Genomic DNA, 12,353 nt, shown 5'->3' with positions numbered 1-12,353 from the left:
TGTCTCCAATTAGAATGTGGTTTGCAATTAAGCTCCATTTACTTCAATGGAACTGAATTTCAAACCCCTCCCAATCTGGAGACAAGAGTGGGGCAAAAGTGGCCATGTTTTTGTAATAATCGGCCGAATCAGGCAATTATTGCACCATTTAATACACACAACATTCAGCCTATTATCTGCTGATCGTTGGTTTAGGTGATGCGTGGCCGACAGCTGATGATTGTCCAAACACCTGATGCCTTACCAGGAGCGTAGTGGCTTATGATTGGTTGAGCTGGGTCAGCTGACAGGACTCTCAAACGTTCTGCCCCCGGGACCGGGAAAGAAGACTGGTAGCGACGAGAGGTAAAGTATCGGTTGTTTGGGCAAGGGCTGCATGGACATCGCTAATGATGTCCGTGCAGCCCTTACTGCTCAATTATCAGGCCGTCTAACAGGTCCAGTATACGAGCACCAATCTAGCAGATCAGCACTCGTTTCCTAAAATGATCGGCCCGTGGTCAGTCCGTGTAATAGTACCCTAAGGCCACATTCCTACATTGCAGCCACCACATGCAGCTGAAATCCGGCTCCTTTGTGGCCACCATTAGCTGCTGTGTCAGTACAGTAGCATGAATATTAATAGTAGATTCACATGTAACTAGTTTGCGGCGGATTTCACTTCCACTTTCAAATCTGCTGCAATACTCGTCTTTTTTTTGCCGACAATCTTCTATGTTTCATGTATCGCAGCGGATTTGCTGCGATATATGCAGTGTGAAATTCCCTGCAAACTCATGAATCTAACGTTAAACTGATTCAGAGCTTTTGGCATCATATTGATCCTGGGAGGTCTGGTCATAACCTGAATGTCGATGTCAGTGTTCCTTTATATTTGGCAGGCTTGCATTACAGTAAGGTACAGTATATAGGGTAAGCCATTTGCAGACATTTGCACAACTGTATCATCCCAGTATATGTTTTTTTCTATGTGTCTCAGAGTGACGTGGGATCTGGCAAGTATCTTATGAGTATAGCCAGCTGCATGTGGAAATAATAAAATATCAGCTGATCTGTAGTTCTGACCCTATAGTAATGCCTGGAACTGCCATCACCAGATGTGCGTCATAATTGCTGCATTGTTTTCACATTAATTATTTTAGAATCGGTGTTCAGTAGGTGTTACTAAAATGTTTATACGGGCCAGCGCTCTGTGGGGCATTCTATCAATAATGGCAGAGAAACTCTGAAAACGACACTAGATGCATGTAATCTTCTCATTGTATTGTGTTAGTATAGCATAGGCACAGTGTTGTCTGCCACATGTTATCATAGAGGGTGAGTTATTGTGCTGTCTTAGGGCTCTATTACACGGAGCGATAATCAACGATCAGCTGATGAAACGATACAGACCTAAAATCATCGGGTGTCAGGCATGCATCGCTATGTGTTATGGCAATGTGCGGCTGGCAGCTGGTGACTGTGTAATAAAATAATGAACTACTACATAACTCTTCCCGTTCCCTGGCGTTCTGCCAACTTCAGCCTGCTCCTGGCACTGTCTGAAATTTTTTTTACAAGGGCTGCACAGACATCGCTAATGATGTCCATGCAGCCCTTGCTACCCGATTATCAGGCAGTGTATGGGCTCAGTAAGCGAGTGTCTATCTAGGACTTCGGCGCTCGCTTACATTAGGTCATTGGGCCATGCAAAAGGGCTCTTAGAAATCCATAAGGATTTCTCAGCTGTGGGGGCTGCAAATGAGCGCCGATCAGCAAGAACGGTGGCTCGTTTGCTGTGCCTTTACATGGCATAAGAAATAAAGCAGATGGGCTGCATCAAAGATCCTTGTATTGCTCATGCAGCCCTGGAAACTGACAGCACTGATATGTATATACTGTTTCTTTGCTGTCAGTTTCAAGATCACAAGCAGCAGTGTATACTTACCAACAGTGCTGCTCTTGATCCGGTATCTGGCTGTCTGGTCCTTGTGCTGACTGTATCTTCAGACTCCGCCACCTCGGGCTGTTATTGCGGAGGAGGCAGGGCATGAAATTATAGCAGCAGCCGGGGGGGGGGGGGGGCAGACAACCAAATGCCAAATCACAAAGCAGCATGGCTGGTAAGTATAGACTACTTGTGACCTTATATTATAGGCTGCAGGAGCATTTATAGCAACGCTCCTGTCCAATAATCGGCCCTTGTAAAGGGACCAGTATTGTAAGATTGTATTGGTTGCCTATAGCTTGTTAATATAAGAAAGCTGAGAATCTTACTGTAAGACTATTTTATAAATCTCCATAGTCTCAAAAATTGATATACACCCCACAATAAATCTCTTGAAGGGGTCATATTACAGCTGTATACCAATATTAAGGGCAATCTGTCAGCTACAGATCACATAACAAACTGCGGACAGGGAGACACATGGTACCTTTCATATATCTGAGTCAAGAGATACAGCCATAGAGAGATTGCGGCATTATGATCCAGTCCCCAGCCAGCCGCTCACTCCGTCAATATTTTCTCATAGACTTACATTGAAAAGTATTGACAGAATGAGCGGCCGACCGGGGAGTGGATCACGCTGCCGCAATTTCTCCACGTCTATATCTTCTGATCCATACCAGCAAATCCACATCAGATCGTACAGGTTTTGGTGTGGATTTGCTTCTGTGGATTTAGAGATTTGGGGGGAGATTTATGAAAAGATGTAAATATACACCTGGTGTAAATTGCCCACAGCAACCAATCACAGCTCAGCTTTTACACCAGGTGTATATTTACACCATTTCAGAAATCTCCCCCTTTGACTTTAAAAAAAACAACAACATATTGTCAGTATGAGAAATGAAAGCTCAGCTGTGATCGGCAGCCATAAGCAACAATGAGACTTACTGTACGACAGCCTTATACGTCTCCCTCGCCCCCACTGTATTTCACATCTGCAGTTGTGGATTTTCCTGCGCAGTCTATCTGCAGCTAAACACCTGCAGACTTCAGAATCAGAACTAACAGCAGACATGCTGCATGTGTGAAACATGCAGGATAATATCGGCATGGATTATGTGTGGATTTTGTTTCCAGTGGTGGCAGAGACTTACGGCCGTGTCGGGCCATATAGCCCAATGCGTGGGGTAAGCAAGCATTGATCTGCAGCCCTAGATTTAAAGGGGTTTATTGAAAATAATAAAAAAGCTATGTTTTCCTCTACACACTCCTCTGGTGTCTTTCTGCTGTGTCCCTGGATTCCCCGCTGACCGCAGCCTCTGACATTTCTGAATCTGTCTCTGCAGTGACAGCCTGCTGAGCCAATGACTGGCTGGGGCGGCTGTCACTACAGAGACAGGTTAGTCTGTGGAAGTGTCGGTGGCAGCCACTGTCAGCAGCATATTTATGAGTTTTTACACTGACACAGAGTACCCCTTTAATAAGCCATCACAGGTAATGGATGATGCAGGTAATAGATTTTCTGCATGGAGATTCTGTATGGAAGATCCAAACCTATTCCATTGTGACTGTGCCATAAGGGTGCGTTCACACAAGGCAGATTTAGGGCCCTATTACACAGAACGATAATCGGCCCGTGTAATAAACACAACTATCAGCCGATGACGACGATCAGCTGATCGTTGATATAGGTTTGGACCTATAATTGTCGCGGTGTGCGGCCAGTAGCTGACGATTTCCAAACTCCATACATTACCTATCCATGCAGCAGGGCTCCTCTTGCGGTCTTCTTCTTCCCAGGCCCCGCGCGCTGCTGCTTCAGAGTGGCCTGTCTCAGCTGACAGGCCAATCAGCCAATCACTGGCCGGGACCGCCGCGGCCAGTGATTGGCTGAGCGGCCTGTCACCTCAGACAGGCCGCTTTGGAGCTGCAGTGCGCGGGACCCGGTGAAAAGAAGAAGATCGCAAGAGGAGCCCTGCAGCATGGATAGGTAATGTATGGAGTTTAAGCAAGCTCTGCAAGGACATCGTAACAATGTCGATGCAGCCCTTGTTAGACAAATATCGGGCCGTGTAATAGACCCAGTATGAGCGCCAATCTAGCAAATCGGCGATCATTTACAGTTATTATCAGACCCCTCGCCATTGGCCCGTGTAATAGTACCCTTAGGCTTTATAAAAAGTCACGCACATGCTGTACACTAGAGATGAGCGAATCGCTCATCTAAACAAAACAAAGCGCTTTGTTTGATCAGTGATCCGCTCATCAGGTCGGCTGCTAGCTCTACTCTGCTCCCTGCCACACCACTAAAGGTGCCAGGGAACAGCTGGATCCAATCCTGGGAAACTGTTATAAGCATTGGATCCAGCTTTTCCCAGCATCCTGGGAGGATCGGCAGGGATTGGTGCTTCCAGCCAGTCGACTTGATAAGCGGAGCGCTGATCAAACAAAGCACTTTGCTTTGTTTAGATGAGCGATTCGCTCATCTCTTCTGTAGACCACACCCCATTAGGATGTATGGAAAGGATTTTGTGCCTCTGTAATGTCAACCACATTTTACCTTAGAGAAATGAATACACAGGTCAGGGCTGGTCTACTTTATAAGAAAAAAAAAATAATTCTCAGAATATTCACTTCCATCCTCGTCTTAATGCCATTCTTACTATAGGATCCTTAAAGTGGGTTTTTTATGTATTTTACAAAAAAAAGTAAACAAGAAACAGAAAAATACCGTATACAAGCAATATTATAAAGTGAAGGTTTGTTCACACAAGGACACCGCATCTTTCTTTATGTAATAAGGCACTCAGAGAAAGTGACACAGACCACTTCCATTAAGCACCATTATTTGCAGCTTAGTCAGATTAGTTAATGGTACTTGAGGCTGACTTCGTCGTATTAACCCCTTCCATGCAGAAAGAGCACGAACTCCACTCCTGTCTCTCCGCGCCAGTGACAGTCTCAGAGCACGGTATAATTAATAGGATCACCAGATGGCTCTAGTTATACGGTATGGGCTCAGACAATCCTAGGTTTTAGATTTCTGTCCCCAGGGCACTTCCTTGGGGAAAACACAGAATGCCAGCCCTGAGTTACACTTACGCTAATACTGAGACCACCTGGTTTCCAGCCATCAGAAAGACCAGCGCAACCAGCCCTGGCTAGCAGCTCTTGTTCTAGTCTCCCCCCGCAGGAGCTTGAACTAAAAAAAAATAAAAAAAATTAGTACTTGGAGTGTGGTTATTGTGCCGTTCCGCGCTACATTTCCATTATAAATATGGAAGTTTATTGTGATAGCAGTTCAACTAATAACATATTATTTATCTGTATACGTAAGTGACAGCACAGACAGCAGAGGCTATCGATTTTACAGCCACAAATAATCCACCAGAAAGCTCCTGGCTGCACAGCCGTCTCCCGCTCACTGGAGGTTGATGTAATTTAGTTAGATTGCGCTGGTTGGCAAGGTTGGTATCTATAACGTTAAACAGGATTGACGACCAGATGACATTTTGGTAACGTGAAGTTGCCTGCGTGTACCTGGTCATCTGCGCATAGTGGTCATCTGCGGATAATGTGGGCTGATCAGCTGGCTCCAGATTACCAAAGACAGGCTGTCAGGGCAGGTTTTGCATGTCCCATATCAACCAACTTCCTCCAGGGAAAACTGCAGTGAGCTGTAGAAAACATAGATGTCAAGGTGCAAGGACTGGGATGAATTAGGCATTCGGGGCTGCAACATGTAGGAGTGACCGTGGAAGCACCATGCTCACACGTTGTGCCGCCGTGCTCTGTTGTTTTCGCCTGTAGCAACCAATGCGGATTGAAAGTATTGGGTGACCATGAGCAAGGCCGCTGTTTTTTATATGCCTCCATGGTGACCGATTTTGTTATCTGGTAGACTCCTCGGCAGTATCCAGTAAAAATCTTTTTCTTTCAAATCAACTGGTTTCAGAATGTTATATAGATTTGTAATTTGCTTCTATTTAAAAAATCTCAAGTCTTCCAGTACTTATCAGCTGCTGTATGTCTTGCAGGAAATGTATTCTTTTTAGATCGACACAGTGCTCTCTGCTGCCACCTCTGTCCGAGACAGGAACTGTCCAGAGTGGGAAGGGTTTTCTATGGGGATTTGCTGCTGCTCTGGACAGTTCCTGTCTCAGACAGAGGTGGCAGCAGAGAGCACTGTGTCATACTGGAAATTTCATTTCCTGCAGGACATACAGGGGCTGATATGTATGGGAAAACTTGTGATTTTTAAATAGAAGTCAATTTCAAATCTATATAATTTAAAGAAAAAGATTTTAGCTGGATAACCGCTTTAAAAAGAACCTGCCATCAGTGTTGAGTGGACCTGTCAAACTGTTCGGGTTCAGCAATGCTCTCTGAACAGGAGTGCTCTGCATTTGATTACCAGTGGCTGCAGAAGTTGGATGCCACCTTAGGGAGCCATGGAAAACATGAATACAGCCATAGGCTATATCCATGTTTTCCAGGACTTCCTAGGGCTGGATCCAACTTCTTATATGCGCTCTTCTCTAATAGCAACTTTCTTCGGATAAAGTCTCACATTTTCCATTACTCAGATGTCACTGCTCCGTCCTCTGGTTTTCTGGTGGAGTATATGTGGCAGTGAGATCAGTCTCTTCTATATACAAATAGTATTACTAAACTCCTATGACATGTAGTCATGCTGCAGGCACCCCTTATTGCTTGGCATCTGATGTACCACATTAAATGATATGGAATTTCAGCCTAGTGACCTGACATACCCTCAGCACTCAGGCATCATGCACGTCTGCTTTTTTTGGGTCCATCTGCATTCTTTTACTATCCATCCACTTTATTCCTGAGGAAGCGGAGCAGATAGCATGTGCACATGTAACCTGAGGCGACAGGAACGAATGTGTCGTCCTCATCGGGATCCTGTAGCTTCATCTATTTACTCTGTCAATGCCAAAACTAAAGCGGATATCCCACCAAAAGCAGTTATGGCATATCCACCTCTGAGACCACCACCTAGCAGGTAACTGAGATCCCCCGATCAGCTAGTGATGTGGTCACCACTATCCGGTGATGATGGAATGGATGTCAAAGTTATCAAAACATCTGAAAAATATCTCTAGTCGATCCCTACCTGGATGCGGCAGCCCGTGGACATCTGTTTGGTGAGGTGGGGTGAATAAGGCTGGACACCCCACCACACACCCATCCGACATTCATGGTGTGGCCTGTGGATGCACAAATACATTTAATGAGAAAAGCTGGAAAAAAAAAGCTGTTCCAAATGTTTAAAGCTGGTCCTAAATTTCTTATAGCCAAACCCGAGTGTCGATACAGTAGCTCTATCGTCTGAAGATGGATGCCAGGTGTCAATCAGACATAGGCATTAACTTTATAAACCCGGGCAACCCTTTGAAGCTCCTGATACCACAACCACTCCTGATCTGGAAGTTTAGACTTCTGGACCACTGGTTTACATCAGCTTTGAACAACGGTCCTTAGTAAACCCCACAGCTGTAGGATAATACCGATTGATTAAGGGGCACACACATATTAAAATGAATGTACCAGCAGGATCTTTACATTAAGATCTTTACATCTGGCATAGGGGTGCCAGTGCCGTAATCCTTTTTTTGAATTGGTTGAATTGAATTTGAACTTGGTTCCCACGCACGGTGCCAGTCGATTCCTGGTCACCAGCCCGGCCTAAAGCACTGGAGGCGGGCCCGTCCCCAGTGTGGCAAAACCCCTCCTCTCTGTGACGTGGCTCCATGGATTCTAATAGACCGCGTCACAGAGGGGAGGGCAGAACGTTAGTGCTTCCAGTGCTTCAGGCCAGGCCGGTGACCGGGAATAGACCGGCATTCCCTCTCCCGTCTATGGATATAAAGATCTTAAAGCGATGTACCTGCTGGTACATTTGCTTTAATAAATAAGGCACGGCAGAGGCTGCACCGCACAGCATGCTTTAAAATTAATGCTGCAATATATGCTGTGTACACTTGTGACACGCCCCTTTGACATATAAGCTTCACCCTTTTTTTTTTTCTTTTTTTTTTTTAATCCTGTCTGGCATTGAGAGCTAAACAGGTGGCTTACACAGACACTAGCAACTAGAGCTGAGCAAACTTCGGGCTATGCCGGGGTTTGTCTGAACCCCAGCGTGCGGCATTTTATTAGAGATGGCTGCTGAAGTTGGAGGCAGCCGTCCTGGAGACCTATGGTTATATCCATGTTTTCCAGGACTCCCTAGGGCCGCATCCAAATTCAGTGGCCATCGCTAATCAAATCCCGCACGCTTGGGTTAGGATAAACCTGAGCACAGAGCACGCTTGAAGTTTGCTCAACTTTCCTAGCAACCTTTTAATGTAGGAGGTTGATACATTTTCCCTTATATGTTTTTTGTTCCATGTCCTCACTTACAATGCTTGGCAGCCCATGACTGACATACAAGCACACTATGACATTATACAGCATTGTTACCCAAGTGGCTCGCAAACTGTTGTCAAACTACAATTCCCAGCATACTCTGAGTTGTTATTTTGCTGGGAACAGCTGGAGAGCCACAGGTTGGTGAGAAAAAGTGACGCAGCGTCTGCCAGAATGACCAGGTCTGAGTCTTCTCGCCGGGGCTGGTAGTGACAGCAGGCGTCGGCGTCACAGGGGACATACTTTATTAATAAATGAAGCTCTGCCCCGTGATAGGGCTTCTTTAATGAGATTTTTGTCTCACTGATTTAATCACAGCAACTAAATTATAGCATGGGACGTTGTGTGATTTCCTCATGAAATTGTGATCACTGACTATTTAATTTGCTGCGAGTGACGATTGCTGGCAAAAGCTCCATCATGCTGTGCCCCCGCTACACCGTCTCATCATGCCGCATTGCCGCCCATAATCACTAGATTTTTGCCGGAGGATCCCTCTGATTTTACTTGTAAATCACATATACAGAGAAAACATCCAGGAAAAGACGTCCCCCGACAGGTTCAGTTTTTCGCGTTCAATCTATGTTCTCCCTAGAGATTTAGTATCAGAGGTGTCTGACGTCTTGTACCCGCTCTCACTTTACGGAGATAAGCGAAACATGTGAAAGTACATGTTAATGGGGTTACGGAGGCAGATGGTTGCTGGTTATACCCATTAGAGAATAAAGGGTGAATGTCCCACCATACAAATCTAACCGCAACCAACAAATCTGAGCGTGTGCAGACAAGCCACTGAAACATGATGTTGAACTACCTTAGGCCTTTTTCATACACTTTTTTTTAACATTAAAAGGGAACTGTAAAACGTAAATTTCGACTATTTTTTCCAAGCATTTTTAAATGTAGAAATTCTTGATTTTATAGCACCAACATATTCTGCAGCACGTAAAAATCTTGTCATCAGTCACCGTCCCCATTGAAGCTTACAGTCTAAATTCCAAATCAACCTACTAGCAGGTTAGGGTACTATTACGCAAATCGATTATCAGCCATACCTGGCCATTCCGGTCGATAATCGTTTGGTGTAATAGCTCATGTTGAAGGCAACGATCAACTGACATAAAATACATGATGTCGGCTGATCTTTGATTTAAAACATGAACTAAAATGACGATAATGATGGTCTGCTAGCCGTCGCTCCATGCAAGATGGGCTATTGGGCTATTTGGGCTATTGTCCGGTTAGCTCCTCCCGCTTAATTTCTGTGTTTGTAGCAGCACAGATAGTGAGCGACAACAAGGAGCAAGCGAGTCGGCACTCGCTTGCTCCCTTATATCGGGCCGTGTAATAGTATGGGAGGAAGCCTGAGTACTTGGAGGAGACCCTCACAAGTAAGAGGAGAACATGCAAACTCTATGGAGATGTCCTTTAGTGGATTTGAACTCAGGACCCCTAACCACTAGAGATGAGTGCAGCTCCAGCATGCTCGGGTTCCTCCGAACCCAATAAGCGGTGGCTGCAGAAGTTATTATCATCCCTTTGACGGTATCCATCTTCTCCAGCCACCCGTAATCAAATGGTGCACACTGGAGTATGCATGCTCAAGTTGGGCTCATCTCTACTAACCATTTATTTGTAACATGGGTTTCTCAAGTCCTATAGAGAAGCCTATAGGGAAAATCTCTAGACTAAAGGAGGTTTCCCAAGCAAATGTAACAGTTCATCCTATGCCTCTTTGTTCAATACTTACTTGGCTGCTCCCGCTGTAAGATCTTCATTTGTTGCATCTTCCATTGCCATCCTGCTCTCCAATCACGGGAGGGGCAAGAACAGGAGCGCAGAGGGAAGTGGAAGATCTAGCAGTAGTGGAGGTAAGTATGCCAGCTTTTGTTTCATATTGCACAGAGATATAGCGCTGTTACATTTGCCTGGAAAACCTCTTAAAGTTCACTTTATTGTAGACTCCCCTCTCATAGCATATTGCACCACCTTTGTATCGTGCCATAGATTCCACAAGGTGTTAAAATTGTGCTACGGGAATATTGGCTTCTGCCGACAAGATTGCTTCATCCAGTTCCTGCACGTAGGATGGGGCACTAACATGCTCTGAGCAGCTCATTGTACCTTGGCCCAGAGACGTTCTATACAGTTAAGATCTGTAGAGGGTAGAGAGGCAAGGAAAACCCGCTATCACCTTCCTGAAACCAATCCATGACTATATGACTTTTGTGGTATTGTGCATTGTCCTGCAGAAAGAGATCTTCTGCCATAGTTGCAATAAATGGATAGACTTGGTCAGCCACCAAACTCGGATAAGCCTGTCTACCCAAAGGACCATGCACAGGTATCAGAGGGCTGATCGAGTCCCCACACCAGCCTATCGGGGGTATTGATTCACATGTCTTATTCCAAATACTGCTCATCCAATCAAGATGGCGCAATAGAAATCTGAATTCATCTGAGAAGGCAATGCTTTTCCATTGCTCAGTGATCTGGTTTTTGCACTCTTTTGCCTTTCTGTTTCCCTTAGACAGCAATGGCACTGGAACTGATTGCCTGCTGTTATAGCCCGTCCGTGCTAAGGAACAGCAAATTGTGCATTCAGACACATTAGCTGGAGCACCAGCGTTTTATATGACTGCAGTTTGCTTGACTGATTGCTGACATCCTCCTCCATCGCTTTCCTCAGTGAGTTATGTCCGCAGGATCCCCTTACACCGGATGTTATTCCTCAATCGCACCATTCTCTGTACGTCCTACAATGCTGCAGGAAAATACCCCACAAGGTTGGCACTTCTGAAAGCCTAACCCTCTGGCACAAACGACCGGGCATCAATTTAAGTCACTCACATCACTGGATCTTCCCCTCTCATTTGGATTCACTGTATGTGAATTCAGCCTCAATGGTGGTAGGGATGCTCCTAGGGGACAATAGCCTTATATGATACTGAAGTGCTATAGTATAGTAAGGCTCCTATTCCACAAAGTTATTTTTTAACGATTAACTTTAAACGATCTCAAAGGACCTGAAATTGTTCACTCAATTACATGGGGTGGGGGTGGGGCGATCGCTAGATTGTCCGGGCAGCCCATAGAAGATAGCTGCAGTCTGCTGCCACCGCTCCTATTCCACCGTCTGACGGCAGGAGATCACTGCTATACTGATAGTTGATGTTTCACAGTGTTGAAAGACAACGATCAGCCGACATTGTGCATGTTGGCTGATCGTAGTCTTCTATTACACCGTAGCGGCCGATAATCGCTTTGTGGAATAGGGCCCTTAGACCACAGCCTTCTAGGAGAGTTATACTGAAGGCCTATAGTATAACTTGAGTGCAGGATTACAGCTCTGGACAATACAATAAAGCCCTGACCTTCCTCCAGGCACAAGGGACCTGACAGTAATAATAGGAGGTCAATGCTCTAATGCAGGGAAGGGGGACAGGTGGTCCCTACAGCTGCTGAAAATAAAACTACATTTCCCATCAAGCCTGGACAGCTGTCCAGGCATGATGGGAATTGTAGTTCTGCACCAGTTGGAGGCCCACCAGCTCCCCTTCCCTGTTCTCTCATGGGGCCGGCAGAGCCGTATGTCGCTGGATTGTCCGTACTGACCTTTATGTGCGGCTCACAGACGTTTTTCATTCGCCAGCGGTTGGCTGATAATCACCCCGTATTGTTCCCGATTACACGTGGCGATTATCATGCGAAAAGACGTTATATATAGTTTGAATTTACAGGATAATCTGTGTGTATGCCGTCAACCGGCTAAAGAAAATCGGTTCGTATGTCGTTGATCGCATCTTTCTGATCATAAAATCCTCGCTAATCGTTTGTTGTGCGTCACCATTTATGGAGCGTTTACACAGATTTATCTGACAGATTTTTGAAGCCAAAGCCAGGAATGGATTTGAGAAGAGAGTAAAGGCTGTATTCCACGGGGCAACTATGAGCGCTCGTTTTCTCCTCGTTTCCCGCTCGCTGTCCCCAT

General features: G+C 45.5%; 2 protein-coding genes across 20 annotated transcripts in view; one reads left to right on the top strand and one right to left on the bottom strand.

Annotated features, from left to right (window-relative positions):
• BCOR (BCL6 corepressor) overlaps positions 1-12,353 on the top strand; it is a 160,223-nt gene that overhangs the window by 60,381 nt on the left and 87,489 nt on the right. The gene's annotated exons all lie outside the window — the stretch shown is intronic.
• The window catches only part of LOC138768031 (uncharacterized), a 109,534-nt gene that overhangs the window by 93,912 nt on the left and 3,269 nt on the right, over positions 1-12,353 (bottom strand). For 10 of the 18 annotated variants that reach the window (XR_011358918.1, XR_011358919.1, XR_011358921.1 and 7 more), the window contains exons 2-3: positions 7,068-7,161; positions 5,033-5,132 (exon numbers count right to left, since the gene is read on the bottom strand). Coding sequence is in view for 10 of the 18 variants with exons in the window: in XM_069946029.1 (XP_069802130.1) it covers positions 5,033-5,132; positions 7,068-7,161 (194 nt within the window). In the remaining 8 variants the exon portion in view is untranslated. Of the gene's footprint in view, positions 1-4,563; positions 5,133-5,470; positions 5,608-7,067; positions 7,162-12,353 lie in introns of those variants that run through there. The other 8 variants (XR_011358923.1, XR_011358924.1, XR_011358922.1 and 5 more) reach the window with 3 other exon arrangements.

The sequence above is a fragment of the Dendropsophus ebraccatus genome, chromosome 11, assembly GCF_027789765.1.
Source record: "Dendropsophus ebraccatus isolate aDenEbr1 chromosome 11, aDenEbr1.pat, whole genome shotgun sequence".
Taxonomy (NCBI): Eukaryota; Metazoa; Chordata; class Amphibia; order Anura; family Hylidae; genus Dendropsophus; species Dendropsophus ebraccatus.
The sequence above is the reverse complement of the archived record's forward strand: the minus strand, read 5'-3'. Positions and strand labels throughout refer to the sequence as shown.